Genomic DNA, 22,757 nt, shown 5'->3' with positions numbered 1-22,757 from the left:
TGTTCATTGTTATAGTTTCTATTCTTCCTATCAGGGAGAGTGGCAGAAGTTCCCATCTTGTAAGGACCGCTTCTATGTTCCCATAGTTAGTTTTTAAAAAAAATTGATAGTTCTGTCGTTAGAATAATTCCCAAATATCTAAATCCTCGAGACCAATGGAAATTAAGCCTTCCTGACAATTGAATTGGCCAATGTCCAACTAACATCATTGCTTCTGATTTTGATTGGTTGATTTGATAACCAGCGAGTTCTCCATATTTTTTTAAGGTGTCTATCAATGCAGGGACAGAAATGACTGGATCCCTTATATAGGTCAGGATATCGTCTGCATAAAGAGATATCCTGTGCTCCTTATTTCCCATGTCTTTTATTTCCTCATTCTGTCTTATAGATACTGCCAGGGGTTCAATATTTATAGCAAAAAGTAGGGGGCTAGTCCCCTTGCCTCACCCCCCTCTGTAGGTCAAAGAACTCAGAACAGCATCCGTTTACTCTGACACGTGATTTTGGATTTCTATAGATAACCCTGACCCAATTTACACATTTTGGGTGAAATCCCATTACAGATAGCGTTTTGTACAGAAAGTCCCAATTTACAGTGTCAAACGCTTTCTGTGCATCAAAGCTTATTAACATTGATGTTTGCTTGTTTCTTTTAGCGCAAGTAATGATGTTTAGAGTTCTTCTAATATTGTTAGCACCCTGCCTGTTAGGAATGAATCATGTTTGGTCTGGCTTAATCAGTAATATATCTTTGAACTCTATGTGCTAAGATACTTAGTAATTTCTGATCATTGTATATCAAGCTAATGGGTCTGTATCCTTCACAGAGTGTTGGGTCCTTCCCTTCTTTATGAATCACAGATATAATGGCCTGTGACCATGTCTCCGGAGGGTTGTTCTTGGAGAGGGAGTATCTAAACACCTTGGTTAGTATGGGCGCTAAGTCATTTATGAAGCATTTATAGAATTCTCCAGGAAGCCCATCAACTCCTGGAGATTTGTTGTAAGCACATTGTTTTTTAATAAGGCTTTGCGGGAGAAGTTGGAGTAACGTGAACATGTGAACAACAAGGCTGAAACAAACTGGATAGATTTCTTTTAGACCTCCTGAAAAGCCTGGCTGTTAAAGAGGCTTTTGGTTTTGTTGCTCTCAGTCTCACTACCAGCTTTCAGCTTTGACCTGCATTCCAGACATTAGACTTCACAAATATTCACATTTCAGCCAAGGGAATCCAGCCAAAGACCATTTACACACATGCACAGACACAAACCCTGCAGCTACGCCTTCTCAAGCAAGCAAGTAAGCTTGGGCCAGGGCACCATGGGGTGCTGTGCGCCACTCTTCTCAGCAGAATTCCTGGCATTCCCAACATGTACGAAGCATGTACAGTTGGTTGCGGGAGGCCTCCTTTTCTCTGGGATACTATCTCCATTCTACAGTGTTGTTTGCCCCTCTGTCTATGTGTGCATGCATGTTTATATTTATGCCAGCCTGCATTTCTCCTCCTACCTCGTGTGTGTGAAACTGTTCTTTGACTTCTTCCACATCGTCCGACACCTCCTCCTGAATCTGTAGGGCATCCTCGGCTGACAGCAGCCAGGTCAGCACCTCCTCCAGTGTGGTCTGGTAGCTGTCCAGGTCCACTTCCAGAAGGCTTCCCTCCATCTCCCCCTCCGTCTCTGTCAGGGTGCTGGGGGTCTCAGGCCGGGGGCTGCTGCCTGCTTCCTCCATCTGCACATTCTGAAAGACATGAGGCAAGGGATGAAGGCACTGGTTGATCATATTGTAGACAATGTGTTTACATCTTGGGGCGTCAATGTGATAATAGTGAAATATTACTAAAAGTAAGTACTGTACTAGGCCTGTCCTGTACTAGGTCTAACATTGACAGATAGCATGGAACAGGAGGAATGTAGTAGAAACATTTTTGCTTCCCTGATATGTCACATTCACATGGCCACATCAAAACTCAAACACAAAAAAGCTCTCAGGACATTGACTTCTATGAAACACAGCCATGCCCAGAACCTCTTTTTGCTCTTTACTCAAATTTTCACCAGTGCACATCACTTTGTGAGTTTTAAAATAGAGCCAGACATCCAGGAGGGGCCTATGCTGCTGTGGAGTACACACAGCGACCTGCCCTGCTCAGCTAAGAAAAAACAAAACAACTGCAGGCCTATTATTGGATGCTGGGAGGTGCCCCTGACATGCTGGGTAGGTCAATCCTCATTCTAGGAATAGCAGTAGGTCTAAAACACAGTAGTATCCTGGGTAAAGTTGGGCGTACAGTCAGAGAGATGGATGGTGCAACTTCAAAAGAAGAAATAGCTTATGAATTGCTTTAAGGACAAGAGGGAAAACATGTTGAAATGTAACATGTTATGTAATTTAAAAAGAAAACACTCTAGATGTAAATGGAAAGATAACTTTTTTGTGTAATGACAGTAGTCTTGTCAGTGCAACGTCCCTGAATAAGTTCCGAAATCTTCCACCATAAAAGAGGCAGTTCCTTTATATTTTTTTATTTTTACTTTAACACAATCTTACTTTTAAATTCCATTAAATGCACACTATGTGCACATGTGACATCCTTTGCAGACAACTGAATTAACAAACTATTTCAGGTTTCCATTTTTCTGAAGGAAAGTAGGAAAAAGTTCGACAGAGCTCAACAAATCTGTCTGGAGCTGAAATGAACAGGAGATAAAATCTTTGCAGCGGCAGCCACGCCAAGTCAAAGATGACAGAAATGCTAATGGGTGTTTAGAGACTGCTACAGTAACAAGTCAATTGGACCTTTGTTTTCCATGCTACAATTACACAATGGTAATGTCTGTGTCGCAAACTCTAGAAAAGGTCACCTGCTGAAAATATTCGGTGACATTTTGGATATATTGGAGTAAGTCACAAAAATACTGTAAGGCCTTGTGTTAGACCAGTAGAGGCTGGCAGAGACAAAGCAACAAGAGAAAGACAAGGGGGGGGGGAGAGAGAGAGAGAGAGAGAGAGAGAGAGAGAGAGAGAGAGAGAGAGAACACTGCAGCCTTGGTCTATTTATTGACTTGAATGGCTGTAAAATAGCTGTGGTCTGGCTCAACAAAACACTTTATTATCACCAGATGATAAGCCCAACTCGATGCCTCCATTCATCACTTTTGCAGTTGTGATTCTGGAGCATGTATTGCATCATCATGCATATGTCAGTGCACTTCATCATCAGTGATATTCCAACTTTGACGATAATGCAACAAAATGATATTAGATATCAATATTGAAAAAAATGTAAAACTAACATTAAGAACTCCACAACAATACCATGAACCAATATAATGGACCTTAAACTAAGGTGGGAACCAAACACAGTCATCAAAAACAAAGAGCTTTTATTTTTCCTCTACCCAGTCTCACTTCCAGCAGCATTACGCATCACTTCCTATGGAGAGAGGAACTGTGCCAGGAAAGTAAACCCCGTGTTGGACCAATCAAGGCACTATTTAAAAAGACTTTTCCAGCACTCGTTCCAGGACGTGTGAAGTATGTGCCCATGGGCAATAAAAACTTAAGAGGTGGTTTGGGGTTTTTCTGACTTCTGACTAAAAACCTCTGAAACGAGCTGCCCCAGGGATGTGTTTGAAAGAAATTACATTTTTTTGGGGGGTATGGAACTTGGTTTGCTGTAGTTACTATGGAATAGAACATGAACAGGATCTCAATCACAAGTTAGTAAAACAGCAGGAAAGTCCAACTGAATCAAGGTGTAGAAATAATCTGATCACAGATGTTAAACATTGAACAGTATCAGTATGTGCATGTCAATCACATACTTACGCCACCCGTCCACCAGCACACCAGCATCTTTAATGCTCAAATAACCTTCCCTGTCAACTCTCTGCGCACACACTCCCATTCTCACCAATTTATTCCCTAATTTCCTTTCACCCATTTACAGCTCTGTGTTTCCAAAAGCATGCAGCTCGGTCGGCTGGCTAATGTCAGAGGGGTGAGTCATGGCTCTGCTTCCTATTTGCCTGTGCCTGCTGTGTTTTCATGAGCAGTGCTGGAGAGAATGAAGGAGATGGCTTTTTCAGGGTGGGAGTTCTATTCTATCTATATGGCAACACACAATGAGACACTTCACAATATTCCTTATGATTGCACATAACAGCGTCTGTGGCCTTCAAACTGAATGTTATCAGAAACACAACACTGCAGCAAAGGTTGAAGCAGTTATGGGTTCAGATTTGCATGCAACTTCAGCTTTTCAGTGGTTGAAGCTAATGTTCAACAGCTGAACTATCATCTCTCCGTTCATAGAAAGAGATAACGGTTTGTTTACACCAGCACTGACAGGCAGCCACTAGGAGAGATGTATCTGCTAGACTAATGCACTATGTCACTACTGAAATAACTGCACCATGGGGATTAAGGAGGTAGTACACTGTTTTGTTTAGTTTTTCACAAATTCATCATGAACAGTTTAGTGTAGGACATCCATTATGCTTTTTCAACTCGTTTTGTCTTATGAACCAAATAGTTACAGTCTAGTATAGTACAATCTATTTGCAGTACATATTGTTATACTACAAGTTGGCACGTGCAGAACATACATCCAGAACTCCAATAAAGAAAGTTTTGGCTGGGTGTCAGCTGTTCAGCTCATATAAAACATAGCTAGCATCATCGTTATGGCAAACACGCATGAGAACGCACAGTTATAAAGAACCCTTACCATATGATTTAGATCCTGTTAAACTATAGCAAAAGGGTGAGGTGAAGTCCTTCCTGACAAATTGTTTTTGTGCCTTCATTTTTAAAGCAAAGATCATATCCAATGAGCAAGTGTTTAATATTTAGGTTTTTAATAGAATGGAATGTCATCTTGTGTTTTTCTCACTGTGCTAAAAAAAAATAGTGAACCATGACCTAGGGTTAGGGTATCAAGAACCAGTTCTGAACTGCATCTTGTTCCAAATTTATAAGAACCAGCTATTTGTTACCAAACACGCTTTTTTATTCCAGTTATAAATTCCCGAGGTTTGGACATACTGTGCTTCTGTCTACAATGCTGGTTACCAGCTGTGAATCTTTAGAGTTTGCACAGAAAAGAGCACCTTGGATTCCTTGCAAAACAGATGTATCCATGGATTTCAATGAGCACCATTTGTGTGAGCGTTTTTAAAGGTTGTGAGAATAGTACAGTGATTCTCCCCTTGGTCTAGACCTACGGGTCCTACCTACTTTGCCCCAAAATCATAATTCAGAAAAGCCTGAGGTGTTCTCTGCAGGCTTATCTTGTTCCCTCCTGTATCATATCACATGAAGTACAAACCTACTGTGTTGTGTGTTTTACCTGAGCACTGATGCCTGGACCTGAGTCCTCAGACACTTTGTATTTACGTGGCAGGGTCTCCACTTCTCTGATAGCCTCCATGCTCACGTCTTTGGGCAGCACAGCGAACAGCGATGTTACGTACATGATGATCGACTTCTTATCTGGTAACTGCACCGCCACGTCTGAGAGAGAGGGGGCAAGATGGTGGAAGGGAGGTGGATGTATAGGGCAGGAAGATCAGAGATAGAAATTTAGCATGATAAGCAGGAGGGAGAAAGTGGGAGATAAAGAGGAGAAAAGCATCATGGTAGATGGAGTGAGATGGCAGTTAAGGGTGACAGGAGAAGATTAGATGGGAAGGAAGGTGAGAGGCAGAGGAAAAAAAAGGCAGGTTGAGGCAAGTTGTACTGAATAAAATTGGCTTTGACACAGGTCAGGTGTAACAAGAAGTGTCTGAATATAGACAGCTCATATACATGCACACTGAGGATCTACAGGTGCTCTGTGAACTAGAAAAAAAACATTCTGAGCAAACACAGCTTCTTACAAATCTTCAGCAAAAGAAAACACCAAGGTATTTGCTCCACCGTGAGTGTGTCCAACTGCTGGCAGGACATGAAGGAAGACTTCGTGAAGACAGACTATGTTTATTATGTGGGAATTTCAGACAGAGGAGAATTCCACAGCCAACTATTCTTTGGGACTACTATAAAAAAGGTACTTAATAGGTGGCTTTTTTTGTAACCAATTTTTACATTTTCATAAAAGCTTTCTACAGTTATTCCTGCCCAAATAAATACAGTTGACCTATGTGTACAATGTAGGAAAGTGTTTAAAACAGCTCAGAATGTCCGTACCTTCAGCATCCAGTAGCCTCTCAATGGCCAGCTGGTCTTTGGCTACTGTAAAGGCATGGTCCAGTCTCTCCACAGGGCTCAGTCTGACCACCTGATCCCAGCTGAATGCATTCGGCCTGAAGACACAAAGAACAGTGGCGATTAGAGCGGCAACATGGAGACTATAACATTCAGGATTTCCGGTATTAAGGTTACATTCTCACATAATTCATAATACACATATCTGCCTAAATATGCACATTTCTCTAAGCGCTGGTGCTGTTGGAGTAAAGGTAAATCTCAAACACTGATAAACATTTTACCTGAATTGAGCAGAATTTACGTCAATCATTGGGTTTTAAGAACACAGCTTCTGTGTTACATTCACTTATGTAAAAAATGTGTTTTGTACATATCAACAATGTGATAGTAACTTAGGTTTCTAGATAAATTTTTTCAACAATAAATGACCTTTTCCTGAGCATATCCCTTTTGCAGAAAAAAAAGGGCCAAATGTTTTAAACATATATCTGTCCTCCGTACAGAAAAGACTCTTCTCTTAGTGGTGCAGGGGGGACTTGTGTTGAGGCCAGTTGGGTGTGGAATGTGTGTGCTCAGTGATCCACCTTAAACCCTGGGCCAGGTCTAAACCAACACTGGCCCTTGTCACAGCTCATAGGCCTGTGTGTGAGTGTGTGTGTGTGTGTGTGTGTGTGTGTGTGTGTGTGTGTGTGTGTGTGTGCGTGTATGTAACTAGTAAGGACAAGGGGTTACAGAAAGCGGGAAAAACACCCCTGACGCTTCTCTCGCTCTCTTTCTTTCACACACACACAACAGCGGACACGCACACACCAAACAGTGGCATGGCAGGCGTAAACAGATCAAGTCAAGTAGTGTGCACACACCCAGTAGGCGTTGACCTGTCAACCTGACCTCCCGCCACTTACACAGCGTGGGTATCCTCACAATCTCTCCATCACACACACAAGTTTTGAGGCCTTGGTTTCTTGAAGGTATTTGAAGGTCTTGGTCTGGGCTCGGGGTGATTTACGTTCAGAGCCAAAGGGCATATGTCAAATATGTAATGTGAACTTAAAGCGGACAAATTATCTCACAGTAACAAATATCACAACATGGCACATAAAAGATTATGGAAAATTCCGTCTCACAAAATTGGTAAGCAAGAAGTCAATACAATTCAGACTAAATGTATCGAAACACAAAAACCTGAATGTAGAGAGAGAATCATCACCCCCAGAATCTACGATCTCTCCTCACCTGAAGTGGTGTAGGATGCTGTTGAGAGCCAGGCCGTCAGCCCAGCTGGTGGTGAAGTTCAGCACATTGACTTCTGGGTATGAGCGGGTGCACTGGCGTACCCAACTCAGTAAGATCTTCTCACTGTTGGTCTGCTGCAGGTTGGACATGATATCCTTCATGATGTCTTTCACCTAAACGAACATGGAAAAACGCACATTAGTATGAGCGAATAAACAGAAGTAAAAACGTGCAAATTTGCACATTTTGAGATATTTTTTTGATGGAAAGTGATAATTGTTCTAATGATCCTCTTATTACCAGGGGGCCATGGCAGATTAGAGCATCATGCCCACTGTGATTGGCACAGATTTTTAAAATATATAAGAAATGACATGAGGATGATGTCAGCATGTCAAGCATGCACAACAACAAACAGAAGTGACATTAATAGTAAATAAATTATAATTAATAATGAAAAACTAATATTGAAAGACGTGACAGTGCCCAACCCCTTTAAATTAAACCTCTAGATTAACAATTTGCCTTCAAATGGCTGGTTTAAATTTAAAAGCAGTAGATGATAAGCATGTTGACATGCATGCTCGCATTTGTGTGCACATCAATACTGATTTTCCATCATCTGTATTTTTAATCCATCTGGGGATTGTGAGTTCACAGTCAGAGCAAACATTAATGAGTCTTTGTGTGTATGTGCAGTATGTGGGTGGAAAGAAAGGAACAGCACATGTGTCTCTATGTGTGTGCTCACCTGCCAGTGAAGGATAATACTCCAGATGAGGCCCAAAGTCAGCTTGTGGTTCCCATCCACAATATCTGTCCCTCCTATATTTACTAGATCAACCTGCAAGAAATAAGGATGACGATGAAAAAGACTCATTGAAAATAAATAATTAATAATACAAGTAATGCTACAAAGTTGTGTATTAATTGTTAAGTAGAAATTCTTCCTGTTTTGAGCAGATTAGTTGGAAAGCCAACCCAGTTGCAAGGAAACTCTTTTTATGTTTGCTGCAATCATAACATCTTTTCAAAATGAAGCTTATTACAGCTATTACAAACCCTTAAAGTAACACACATTAACATCCGACATTAGCAGTATTCATGTAGTGGAGCACATGCAATGGCTTCCCATCTTTAAGTGTCCACACTGTTAGCTGAAAACTTCTGAAGCATACATTTTCACCACACAGTGGATTATACTACCCTAATTACACCCTTCCAATGTTACCTATAAAGTGTGTCTGCAGCCTTGCCAGACACTTATGACACAATATGAGGTGAGGCCAAGTGGCCAAGGCACAGAGTGGAACATGAGGTCAAGTGCCTGGTCAAAAAAGCAACCTCTCTGTCTACGGCAGAGCTGACCTTTCTCTAGTCCCAGGGAATAAATGATACTGCAATAACACTATCACTCTAGTAGCTCTTTAGATGCAGCTTTTTCCACAGCTAGAACATGACATCAAAGTGAGGCACATTTCAATGATAAATGTGGTTAATATACTTTAAACTACAAACATCACGTATTATTTTGATATCCATGTATTTTCAAAAACTTCTTAAAAGGGCTTATTTATTTTACTCCAGGCAGCGGCCTTTAAGCGTGATTTATGGTCCTGCGGATGTTCCACGCAGAGTTTATACTTGTGCGTTGGTGTCTGCGTCAATGTCTTTAAGAGAATAGCAGGGCCGGCATGTGTGTGTGTGTGTGTGTGCATGGCGAGTGTGTGGTAGAGCAAGTGAGGGAGTGATGTGGATTAGCTTCAGAGCAAGTACTGACTCTAGAAGCAAAGCGGGAGAAACAAAGTGTCTCCCCTGTGCTTTCTGACCACATTCGGAAATCTGTAGCAGGAAAAGTTAACCCTCTCCTTGATTTCATGTTGTTTATGGAGAAGGAGAACCAGGAAATGAGTAGGGGGAAATGCAACGCTACCAAGCCACAGGCGAGCGACATGTAGTTACATTTTTCGAGAGGTGCACGTCAGGCTACGGCGTAAGGTCCGGTGTAGGGTCCGTGTCTCCACGTACCTACGTATGTAGCCATGGCGTAGATTTAACGCAGAACCATAAATCACGCTTTAAAGGAATTCTGGCCTTCCCTGCCAGCTGACAGTCTCTGGATCTTGCAGGAAAGAAACCAGCAGGGGTTGCATGCAAACTACAGCCTCTGCTACTTCCCATAAGCATGCACTTCAAGGCATGGTCAAGGCATTAAGACCAACTATTGCACAGAGACAGGAGGAGGGATGAGGGAGCAAAGGAGCGAGGGAGGCAGACAGACAAAAAATACAGAACTCAATGTAGAAAAAATTAGGCCAGAAATGTACACATCTCTGATAGTGTTATGTAATACTGTAAATGTACCATAGCCAAAGACTGTGGGTTTTTACTTCAACAAAACCCAACAGCAGCTAAGTTTACAGTTCATTATAGTTCCTGCTTTTCTGACTGAACTATGCTGTCATATGCGGCTAAACTGAAACCCTGCAGACTCTTTGACCTTAAATGGCACTGATGTACGTGATTTGGCTAAAAGAATTCACCAAACAGCAGCTGATATGACAATAGCTACAAAAAACAGCAGAAAACTCCAGATACTCACATTATTTTGATGCAGAACTTGAAGTACTTTGTTGACGTTGTTGAGAGCGTGCACTCTGGTGGAGCCTCTCTCTTTGGTCTGAGGAACAGGAAACACAACACAAATCAGGTGACGACATGTTTAGTGTTTACTAGCCAATCATAAGGCTGCAGGAATCTTTGGCAGTTCGTAAAATCATCAGAGATACATAGAATAGTTCTTTAGAAATTAAGGCTATGACATATTTTATTTACATTCATTCACACTAATGAAAAATGTGAGGCATTGCTACACCAAGAAAAGGTATGTCATCACTCAGCAGAGTGTTGCTCTTCAAACATTCATCAGACTCATTACCCTATCAGCAGTGTCCATATGCCAACTTATGGAAAGAATGGCAGAAAGAATAGCTGCAAACTACAAATCTTTTTTTAAATCTTCAAATACCTCAACCACTCATTAGCACCCCATTATAGAATTAGTATTAGTATCAGAGAGAGTGTGAGTGTGTGAGTGTGCCTGCATGTGTGACAGTTGGCACTTAGTATGGCTGCAGGTGCTAGAAAGCAGATATGCTGCTGAAGGGGTGACGGTGAGGTGACACGGATAAAAAAGGAACACTGAAAAAAACAAAAATGTGTGCTCGTAAGCTGGAGACATACATACATAGTGATGGACACTGAAAAAATTTATCAATTCTGCTTATCAATCAAATGTTTATCTGTTTCTTTACAATTTTTTTTTATAGATAATGTTTGTTGGAGAAACGGTACATAAAATATTAATTTCACTGCCAAATCTGAAAATAAGCTACATGCAGAAAATGCTACAATCTCTACTAGTAATAAAATGGGAGATGTAATGTGTTTGCAAAACATCTGTTCTTGCTTTAGCTGTTTCTATTCAAGCATCCAAAATACATCTGCAGAGGTCCCTTGTGTGGCTCTAATGTTTACATTAGATTTAACGTTTGAGTTTACGTGAGGTAATGCCAGTGCTTGTACTGCTCTGAGTGGATGCAGCCGTCATGTTACAGCTACAAAAACACTGCACTCCGCTCATTTCATTGCATGCATTGCCAAACAACTCAGAAACATTTAAGTGTTGCTACCACCCTTGCCTGAAATCAGTGTTTTAAAAATGTCACCCTTGTTGTCCAGCTTGCTAAAATGTATTCATACAGCAAACATGTTTATTTTCATGCCACAGCTCAAGTTTCAAATTAAGTCAAACTTTGGTAAGCGTGTGTCGACAAAATATTGATAAGGTAAACCAATAGTGAAGCTAAACAAATCTCAGAAATTTTAGGGTCAGATGACTAATTTCTTAATAATTTGTTGATTTCCGTGTGACACAAAGGTCTGCAAACCTTGACACACACACACACACACATACAATACAAAACGTATGTACAAACTCACCAGTACAGTGCCAGTAAGACCCTCCAGCAGGTCCAGCAGCTTCCTCCCATCCTTCAGGTCAGAGAACATATCCTTGATGGGTGTTTTCCCCGTCTGATTGGAGAAAAGAGCACAACTGGTAGGTTCTGTTTTCAATTTGTAGAGTACACACCAAAAGATGAGAGCTGCAGAGTGTGGCTCAGAAACAATAATCCAGATGTTGCTGCAAGCAACCAATAAACAAGCCAATCAAAAACACACTCAGATATTTGTATTTCAGAGTTAAGATATTAACCATGGATCAACTATGTAATTACATAGTTTATTATGTTTTTACAGGGGCTGTCAAATTGTCACTGTAAGAAAACTCTACATGTCAAAGTTGACTTAAAACCCTTGAGAAGGATTTATAACAGTTACATGCATTTTAATAAAAATGATTATGACCATGAAACATGATGCAGCTATTTTTAAAAGGTTAGTTTGGTAGGAATCAGAAAGTGCCATATATTTAAAAGACAAAGAGAAGTTGGGCAGGACATAACAACCACTATCATAGCCATAGACATTCAACCATTTGAAACCATCAAAGGCAGAAAAGAGAACAGAAAGTGAAACTAAGAGCAGTGAAGAGCTTCAGAGATTAGGTTATGTTAGGTCTGAGGAGTGCAAACATTTAAGACCCGTTTGCAAAATTGACTAAACATTTTTAACACAATTTTGTAAATGGTGTGCTTATGAGAAAAATAAATGAGATAGGAAAACAGGACCACACACGTAAAGCCATTAGCACTCTCTGAGAGAAACTGTTGCTGGGTAGAGTAATGGACTTGCATTAAAACAAAATAATATGTTTAGTTCTTTGTTCTAAACATTTGCAATTAGGGTTTGTGCTTTGTTTTAAATAAATTAAGATGAGATAGTATAAGTTAGTAAGTAGTATGTCCACGCCCCTGCTAGCAGCAAAGCAGGCTGCTGGGGACTGTCAAGATACAGAAATCAAAGTCTCCAGGTACAGATTTATATCAGAAACAGACTTAACATTTCATTTAGTCCCACCACTTCAGTCACTCTTTAAAGTGTTTTATGTCAATATCAGGCAGATGAAGACCTAGTTTTAAAATCTTTAACTCAGCTTCATGGGTTTTCCAAATACATTTGCATTTTCTAGTGTGTTTTAAGTAGTGCAGTTTGGCATTCATTTGAAGTGGTCTACATCTTTCACGTTACCTTGGAGAACTGTGCATTTATCCATTTGGTGAATGTTTTCTTCTGTACTGCATCATGCTCATCTGTGGAACAGAAAGAAAAGGGGTTGTTAGAAAGGTGAACAGGTGTATCAAAAATTAAATCGACAATTGGCAGTATGTACGGTCTAATGAGGACAGCAAAGAACATTGTAAACACTTGAGTCCATTTCCACTTGTTTATTTCAGGAGCCCACTGGCCAAACTCACTCTCATGCCGACATGCTGGTAAATGGTAATTGTAGCTGGAGGCGTCACGGCTTAAAAGCATCATGATCAATGTGGCTGGAACATCAGAAATGTACAGCAACAAAATGCAGGCAAGAAGGGTATTTGGATAATGTGTACAAAATGTCTAAAAAAAGGTATGCCGTTTTAGTAAAGCCAACACGCCACGTAAAAAGAAGCCTATCTGCACCTGTGCACCTCTCTTGCCCATTTATAATGTTCCCCTGGTCTCTGAATCCAATTGTACAAATATTTCACATTCTCTTCCCGCTTGACTCCCTACCTCCCTGCTCCTTCTTCATTCTCTCCAACATGGCTCTCTAATAAAGCTTCATTGTGTGTCAGGCAGAGGGTCAGCTGCTTTGATGTGCCTGGGCGATGGCTGGCTACTGTAATGGATCAGAGTAGCTCATACAAAGCCTTGGACATGACTTAAAAAAATATTTGTTTTACTTTGTTAGTCCCACATTTAAAAGAATATGGAGGAAAATCCATTACAATGTATTTTTGCTTGTGACAAATTTAGAATTGGACAAAATTACATAATGATGATGAATAAAGATGAATGTTTTACAAACATAACTGGGGATCAGATTTGGTGGCACAAACTGTGAGTAGATACTTTACAGACAAAATAAGTAAGTCATCACTTAGGACTGACCAGGCCATGAAAAGAATTCATCTTGCACAGTCACGTAATCAACAACCACAGGATGTAGAGTGATAATTCATTCAATTCCAGACCAGTACATCAAATCATTGCAGACAAATAATAACATTCATAAACAAAGTTCAGCAGCAGTATGAACTTCCACAGCCAAATACAGACCAACAGCATCAACAATAGAATTGTACAGATACAGAATTGTACGCCTGAGGGAACAGGTGCCATCTGTCATTGTGTCAAAGAACCAGCACCTCCGATACACTAGTATTTCAGCCTGCCATGCTCTTAGTTTAGGATGTCCTTGACGTTCCCCTCCTGGGATTGCTCCGGTGCCGCAGGAAATTCCGCAGGATGCGTGTATTTTCGCCAATTTCCGTTTCCTTCCGCTTTCTTTTGTGTTGGCATTTTAAACTCCAGTGGATTTATGAGGACTATGGTTAACTGCTCCTCAGATCTCTGCAGGGTAAATTGAGACAGCTAGCTACACTATCTGTTCAATCTGAGTTTTCTCTCGCACGACTATTTTGCAGCAGCTCTGTGTGGAGCTTAGCAGCGCCCAAGACAATTGTGATTGGTTTAAAGAAATGCCAATGAACCAGAGCATGTTTTTCTCCCATCCCGCAATGCTGTGTGGACTAGCCAGACCCTCCTCCGCTTTGCAGCGTGTGGATGGTCTGGCAAAGTGAGACTAAGGTTAAGGTTATGTTTAGTTTCCTTTTTTCCCCATGTGCCCTTTCTGTACTGTAACCTCCTAAATAACCAGTTAATTATGTTGTCAGTCTGTCTCAGAATTGTACACCTGGGGGGGTCCAAGACTGTAATCTAGGGGTAGAGAAGTGGTAAAAAAAATGTGTGCGTGAGCATTTAACTGCCACGGTCATTCAACTAGCCGCTGTGTAAAGCACCATGAACTGAACAAAAGGTCAAAGGTTATGATCACGAGCCCCAGCAGTCGTCAGCTTCTTTGTTTGGGGTGTGTGGAGTGTATGTTGTGTGTGTGTGTGTGTGTGTGTGTGTGTGTGTGTGTGTGTGTGTGTGTGTGCACAGCCGCTGGCTGGGTGAGAAGGGGCATAAAAACAAGAATGTACTGCAAAAGGAGGCCAGAGGTGGGGATGAGAGAGGTGAGATATGAGATTAATGGTGGTGGAAGATTGTTTTTTTGGAACTATAAAAAGGGTCTACGTACAAAGGGTGTTGTATGCTATACAGATTGCAAAGCCCTTTAAGAGAAATTTGTGATTTTGGGCTATACAAAACAAAAAGACTTGACATAATTGGGAAGAAGACAAGACAGAGTTTCTACCTTTTGCATTTTATCCCTAAATATCCACCTCATTTATTGACTACATTTTAAAACTTTTTAGTTGTCCCACATGTTGAACGCAGCAAAGTTGCTGTCAAGTATTTTTAATATCCAGTGTCACAGTATGCATACATATGTATAAATGCATGACAATGTGTGTGAGGACTGAATAAGGTTACATTTTTTCTAGTTTATGTGTGCCATTCACAGTAGAAAATGGGGAAACATAATTTCTGTGTGATCTAAATGCTGCAAAAATGTCATGAAGACCAGAGGAGAAGATGACTGGGGCTGAGACGTATGCTGGAAGTATGGAGGGTTATTTCTGTGGAAAGAGACAACTGGAAGGGTGAGTTTGAGATGGGGACAAAAGCAGGAGAGGCTAGTTTCCTAGCCTGGAATACACTACTTCTATTTGCCATAGTCTTTAAAGTGCTTTCAAACCATAACACTGTAAAAGGCCCTCCTGAGAGTAATGTTGACCTATTCTTCCACATAAATCTCCGACAACAACAATAAAACCTAAAGAATTCTTTCTCAAAAGGTGAAGAAGACAAAGAGGTGATGGCTGAAGGCGATGCTGAATGAAGAAGATGATGGAGGAAAGGATGCAGGAGACAAAGAAGTCTTTGAAGAATAAAACAACAGCATGATTGACAAAGGGTAGATGGCATAACAGGGGCCCCAATAACTGAACACAATCAATAACAGTAAATAACTTACAGGTGGAATGGTTGGTGGAGTGAGAAAGAACGAAAGACAGGCAGACCACAAGACAAAACAACAACAACAAAAACAGGAAAGATGGTCACAAAGATAAAGAGAGGCAGCCAGAGGGAGAGAAAACAACTCACGAGGGGCATGATGAGCTGAACGGGTATAGTACAGGCATGCTTTCAACACAATATCAATTTTCCTTTTATAAAAAGCCCCATGCGGAGGCCCTACTGTCCTTACAGCCTTATCAGCTCCCCTGTGGAGGGCCTCTGAGGCCCCTGAGGAGAGGGTCCCTGTGGGTTCAGGTCTCCTGGGCTCTCCACCTTACCACCTTGACAGGACAATACACTCGATTCATACACGCTGCCCCAGCACAATCTGTCTGCTGCTCCTACTCACCACAGCACAGGAATGTCTTACTGCTGGACAGATCAAAGCAGCAACAGGGATGTGTGTGCAAGTGTGTGTGTGCAAGTGTGTGTGTGTGTGTGTGTGTGTGTGTGTGTGTGTGTACCCTTCTGTACAGTATATCACCAATAAAACATATGTCCCCTCACAGTATGGCACTTTGCTTATGCACACACAAGTACTTCAGCCATGGATGTTATACGTACCACTTACATGCTGACATTTATAAGATCAAATCACATACACAGTTAAAGTTGGTTGTGAACAAATTGTCAAATCAGCTGTGGCCCTAAAAAAAAATTTCTGTGTGACTGAAAAGTGGTATGTGTGCTTGTGCTGTTCACCGAGACCTGACCTGAAGCTCTGCAGGCGCTACCCCCTTCGTCTAAACCAAACAGAGTATTTCCAGTAAGTGAGAGCGCATCTGACACAGACAGACAGACAGACAGACAGACAGACAGACAGACAGACAGACAGACAGACAGACAGACAGACAGACAGACAGACAGACAGACAGACAGACAGACAGACAGACAGACAGACAGACAGACAGACAGACAGACAGACAGACAGACAGACAGACAGACAGACAGACAGACAGACAGACAGACAGACAGACAGACAGACAGACAATCTCCTGTTGTGTGCTACATGTGTGAAAGTAAAACTCCGGACAATGTCGGGACCTGATTCCTCGGACATTGTCTAGAGCTCATATGTAAATTATAATTTAAATCCACTGCTGCTGCTAATTGAAGCCTGTCGACGTATCATCTTGGCCTGGTATATATTTAAACCAAAAAAAAGGTGTCAATAGAGGCATTGGAGATATCAAATGGTGGATTTCTTTCAAGATAAATAGTCTGCCTTCTAGTTCTGTTAATTATTACTGAGGAATTAGAACCATTACTGAAGTCTAGTATAGCTTTTACAAGAAACCAGTCTTTTAGGCGAGTGGAAATGAACAAACTGCACTAGCAAAATGAAGCAAGAAAGTCACAGGCACATTTGTTTGCAGAACAAATGTCACCCCTGTCAAATAATTAGTCATCATATTTCACATAACTGAGCGGCACACACTCACACATTAGTTTAAGCACAGTCATGTACAGTGAATGTGCTGAGAAACAAATGTTTCTCTTCCTCAACAGCCAAACAGGAAGGTGATTACATCAGGAAGAGTAATCCCACTGGTGTCCTCTCACAGTTCACTGAGCACACACATGCTCTCAATGTATTGTTATGTACACATATGCACGCTCGCACCACAACAGACTACAGTGATGTGTTTCAAGTCTTGTGCAGAGTTCCTTTTGAACACATTTTTTTTTTAAAAGAAAGAAAAGAAAAAAAACTGTTTGCAGAGCTTTCTGTTAACGCAAGCGCGTCGACCAAAATGACGAATGGATGGAAAAACAGCCAAGGCAAATAATTCTGCAAAACCAAAAAAAGCATTTGGATACAAGTTTATTTTTCTCAGATATGATCGTGATCTACTAAATTGTCTGGCTGCTCCCATTTCCTTGACCCAGTGTTGACCGACAATACATAAGCAAGACTTGAGTGAGAAGTTGAGAAAAATGAACCGCAACCAAACCTCTAATATAATAGGGAAGGAAAAGATTCACAGAAATACACACGTTCCTCAAAGCAGCCAGCTGGGAATACAGAGCAGACACCGAGCAGACCCCCCCTCCCCCTCCCCCCTCACAGGTGGAGAGAGCCTGTGACCACACAGCAGGGAGAAGGGGGAAACGGTGGGAGGCACCGAGGTGAAAATCAAACAAACCCTCATGGTTTCCACAGCAGCATCACACAGTAAACATGAGAGCTCGAGCTTAGACAAATAGAGATATTTACTAAGTTTAGCCGCACCAGTGAGCAGCAATTACACTTAGCCAAGTTATACTTAAAAGCTAGATAGATTAGAAACTTCTAGATTTCTCCAATCATTGTTTCAATAAAGCTTTTAAAATGCATGTGTGGCCACTGAATGAATAAGTGAGTAGCCATACATTTAGTCCCATTATCAGCTGAAGCAAGTTAAAGTTTAATTGGCAGAAAACCAACTAGGAAGCTGTCAGTGTTTAAAGTCACTGCACCAAAAATAAACTTTCTTTGTGCATGCTTTACTTGGGTCATGAAAAATGAAGGAAGGCTTATGAAACAACTCTCAAGCAGAAGCTGCACTCATGAAAAAGTTCCCCAGGGTGAACTTCACCTTGATGGGAGTCTGAAAGGAGGCTCAGCTGTTCGCTGTCTTGTCTTTCAGTACAGCACCACCCACAGCCTGTTGTGGGGCACTAATCCTTACACAGGACACACACATACACACATGCACAGTCCCACAACAATCATTCACACTGTTAGGCTTTCAACCATTGTCCATCACTGAACTGAAAAGCCCTCTGACAAATGTCCACCTTTCCTCATATGTACACACAAAAGAGGTGCACATAAAACTCAATCCTAATAACAGTTTAATGGCAGAGATATGTTTTATTTTTACTATGTAGGTTGAGAGGAATGCATAGAATTCCTATCATTTCCCCATGCATTCCTCCCTCCTCCCTCCAGTGGTCACTTGTCTAAGCTTGTCCCAGCTGGTGCAGCCTTGTTGACACTCTTCCCTTGCCAAGATCTGGGAATTTGTAAGGAAAACACTTTGAACGTCCAGAAAGATTAGCCCATATCCCCATTTAGTAGCCTAAAAAACACCTCTGTGGTGTGTCTGTGTGTGCATGCATTGATGTAATTAGAGGTAAACAAGAATGGTATGATGAGGGGTGCTGGAATTTAGTGAAGTCAGAGCAGGCTGACGAACGGTGAGCAGTAAGTCAATTCAGAGATTCAGCAAACACCTGTCAAAAGTTCTTACCTCTGAGTTTGAGCCCATACTCTGCCATCTTTTACCATAAACCGCCACAATGCTGAACCGAAGAAACAGCAAAAGCAACAAAAAAAAAAGGTAGGAAGAGATAGTCCAAGAGCATAGGCGGAAAAGAGAGTTTGACATTCCTGCTTCCTTCTCTCTCTTCTGCCTCTGTCGCTCCTTGACCAGCGAGGGAGTAAAAGATCAGAAGAATGATGCAGCAAAGAGAGAGGGGAGGGAAAAAGGGACACTGCCAATGAAAGGAAAACAGATTGGGGGCAGAGCAGAACAGGACAGGGCAAGCCTAGTGTGGGGAGTCATAATGGGATAGGGGATGAACACAGGTAAACACAGAAAACACTGTTCGACACCATTCCTGCGTGCAATAGGGCAGAGTGCATGTGCCATGACAAGATGGGGAAAAGAGACAAAAAAAGATATCACCCAGAGATCACCGTAAAAATACAGACACAACACAGGGCTGTTGTGGAGGCGATGTGGTGGGGCAAAGGCTTTAACTTTCTGATCTGCATTTGCAGATCATATCTCCCAACTCAAAGTTTGGGAAACAACACACGCCCACCGCCATCAGATCTAATCCTACATATGTAGTATAGACTTTTCACCTTGCTACAATGTAGCTGCTGCAAGCCACACAATACACAGGAGCCTGAATGTAAGCAATTGGGTTATAAAATAACTGCAGTGATTTTATAAGTCTGACATAAAGTAAGAGAGATGAACTCAACAATGGGAAAAAGGTTCAACAAGAAGTGGTGAGCTCAAGTGAACAGTTGATGTAAAAAGGCATGCACTTTAACAAAAAAACTAGAAAAGGCTCTTCAGATGCAAAAAAGAGGTCAATTTATTTCAATACAAATGTGATGCAGTGTGAGAAAATGTGAAATAGGACCATAGTCTTATGACCCAAAACATTCACATTTTATTCACTTTCACACACCTTTTTGCATTTAAAAATGTTCTTCTAGTTCAGTACGCGCCTCCTTTCTTTTAGATGAAAATCTGTCTGTACATTTCATTTCAAAGACAACACCTGATGCCAGTGGTTGACAAGCTGGATACAGCAAAGGCTGTGAGCCACACAAAGACTCTAAAGATACAGACCAGCACATCATTAAAAACTACTACAAATTAGTGCTGTCAGTTAAACGCGTTATTAACCATGTTAACGCAAACCCATTTTAACGGCGTACATTTTATGTTGTTTTTTTCACATGCTGTTGCAACAACTAGTATCATTAGGGAAAACTACAACACCACACCGGATCTAGCTAGACTGGAAACAAAACAAGCACGCCGCACACACTTGTTTGGGCTTGCGAGCCAGCCAAAGAGTAGTAGGCTAACGTTACGCCAAAATGGATGCCAATAAGATTCTAATGGAAAGTTTACTTTTAAAAAGTTGCCAAATGGTTCCATTGACAAGACCAAAGTGATCTGTGTGTTTCGTCGTTGTGAACTGAGCTATCGTCGCAGCACGTCCAGTCTGAAATACCACTTGATGGCCAAGCACACAGCTGATGCAAATTCTCTGCCCCCTCGTCAAAGCCAGGCGACAATGGATGACTTCAGACAGAAGCACATTTGCACAATGCAATTTTGCAAGCCAGACCTTTCTACAAGTAAAAAGATAAAGTAGCTGATCACTTTGTAAGTTTAAGTGGATAAACCGCTTAGTTTCCTGTAATGCTTCTTTGAATTATTTGTTAAACTCCTCCACAGATGGACTGAAGATGTGCTTATTCACTTACCTAGATCAAGACTATTTTCAGGCTTTCCCTTCCTCCTAAAAATGCTATGTTTTCTCCACGACATCCACTGACTCAAATTCATGACGGAAAGCAAGTATTTTTACAAAAAAACAGTGAAACAGAGCGAGAAATAAAAGAAAAAAACTAGTCCAGAGACCGGAACAGGAAGGCAAGAAAGTGGTGGTGGGAGACAGACAAAGAGTAAAGAGAAAGAGGAAGTAGAGGTGTGAGAGAATTATTCGAGTATGCAAGTGTTTATTTGGGGTGCTGGGCTGGGTTGTCAGATGTGACATCACTCACACACACACACACACACTAGGCGGGAGGGTGAGAAAAGTGAGTGAGAGCGTGTCAATTAAACGGTAAGTGACAGGTGACGTAGAGGTTGGTTTGTTGATTTTTGTGTGTGTGTGTGTGTGTGTGTGTGTGTGTGTGTGTGTGTGTGTGTGTGTATTGCTGTAACTGACAGCTGATTCTCCTCTGAAAACACAAAGTACTGCAAGGACAACAGCTCTCATTCTCCCACGTCTCAGAGAGGGACAGCAGAAAAACATGACCCAGACAGACCTAAACCCTAAAACATACTGCTGACACCCTGGGCTACAGCATCCACTTCCTTTGCTACTGTTTAAATGAAAGTTAAACCATTGACAATCAAAACAAAATTACTTGGAATAAATGCAGGACATGCAGTCACAACTGTGACAGGGCTCCTGACATTTAATGCAGTCTGTGAACCAGGGTAGTGGAACAGGGAACAGGCCTGAGTCCATTTGCTCATTGACATATTTAGTCAATGAGGGGCAACTGAACAAACAACTGACTATATTCTCACTGAGAGGGTAAAATAGGGAAAGATGGGAGCGAGGGTAGAGGGTAAGGGAAAACAGAGAGAGAAAGTTAATTGTCCTGTGTTTTGTTTTTTTCCTTTTCCTTTCCTTTACAAAGAGGAAGTAAAGGAGGAATACACAGCCCAGTCCCCTTGTGACCGACTTAAAGCGCCTGATTGAATTAAATCCACTTCCTTCCATAGCGAGTTGCAGCAGCTGGTCTGGTCACAACTCAGAGGAATGACTTGGGTTGGGTGAGGCTGGCCTTGGCACTAACTGAAGGAATCAGAGACCAAAAGGGACTTTCCACTGGGCTGCATCAGTCATGAACCCAGAGACAGGCGTCCCCCTCTGTCATTCCGTCTCCGCACACCACCCTGAGAGCATCCGTCATCGTGCTGCTTGAATGAAGCCGTGCGAGTGCATATGTACTATCATAAACATCTCTCTGTGTGTCTCTTTCTCACACACACACACACACACACACACACACACACACACACACACACACACACTTAATTTGCTCATTGTGGTACTTCATATCAAAATCCCATGTCTGACTATTGGTTGGAAAAAAATTAAACCTTTTATTTTCATGTCTCACCACAAGCATTGCTCGAGTTTATATGACATTTAGAGCTGCTTGTTTACTGGATGTTTGCTATTTGAACTTGAGTAATTGACATATAGTATTTCTATTAATAGATTAATCAAATAACTAATTCTTATGTCACACAGCCTTATAAATATACTAATTAGGTCAAGCTACAAAGTTCTGAGACCTGAATGAAAAGACTGTGTATCCTCCTCTGGCTGACCACCAAAGCCTCCTCTCCCACAAGCTCAAAAGAAACACACAAGATTTAGTCTAAATCTAAAATAAATCATTTAAAATCAAGGATAGTCACATCCCCATGCCTTCTAGCTGTACTAATAGACTTCACCCATTCTCCAGACAGAAACTTCCACTGTACTTCCACTGAAACTTAACTACTGTCACTTTTTGATGTTCAATGTCCTGCAGAAATGTGGGATGAAAAAGTGTAATTAACTTTTAAGTTGTGCCCTCTTTCTCCCAGCGTCTTGTCGCGATTCTCAACTTTGATTTCTGTTTGTGATCCCCACCAGTCACGAATCAGCAAGATTCACACCATTTACTCAAACTTCTACATGTACACAAGTGGCATTTCTTCTTGTTTAACAAGGGATTTCCCATTTATGGTAAATGTCTTTATTATCTCAACACACACCACAAAATGCAGGATATGTTGAAAATGGC

At 41.4% G+C, this 22,757-nt stretch overlaps 1 protein-coding gene across 4 annotated transcripts in view; it reads right to left on the bottom strand.

The window, feature by feature from the left end:
• Positions 1-22,757, bottom strand: part of utrn (utrophin) — a 190,892-nt gene that overhangs the window by 159,278 nt on the left and 8,857 nt on the right. The window contains exons 1-9 of one of the 4 annotated variants that reach the window (XM_078274048.1): positions 20,649-20,827; positions 12,665-12,726; positions 11,456-11,548; positions 10,056-10,133; positions 8,205-8,297; positions 7,454-7,626; positions 6,197-6,312; positions 5,358-5,521; positions 1,514-1,744 (exon numbers count right to left, since the gene is read on the bottom strand). In XM_078274048.1, the coding sequence (XP_078130174.1) occupies positions 1,514-1,744; positions 5,358-5,521; positions 6,197-6,312; positions 7,454-7,626; positions 8,205-8,297; positions 10,056-10,133; positions 11,456-11,548; positions 12,665-12,726; positions 20,649-20,730 (1,092 nt within the window). In that variant the 5' untranslated portion in view covers positions 20,731-20,827. Of the gene's footprint in view, positions 1-1,513; positions 1,745-5,357; positions 5,522-6,196; positions 6,313-7,453; positions 7,627-8,204; positions 8,298-10,055; positions 10,134-11,455; positions 11,549-12,664; positions 12,727-18,882; positions 19,070-20,648; positions 20,828-22,757 lie in introns of those variants that run through there. The other 3 variants (XM_078274046.1, XM_078274050.1, XM_078274047.1) reach the window with 3 other exon arrangements.

This window comes from Sander vitreus, chromosome 18 (genome assembly GCF_031162955.1).
Source record: "Sander vitreus isolate 19-12246 chromosome 18, sanVit1, whole genome shotgun sequence".
Taxonomy (NCBI): domain Eukaryota; kingdom Metazoa; phylum Chordata; class Actinopteri; order Perciformes; family Percidae; genus Sander; species Sander vitreus.
This window is presented reverse-complemented; position numbering and strand designations above follow the sequence as displayed.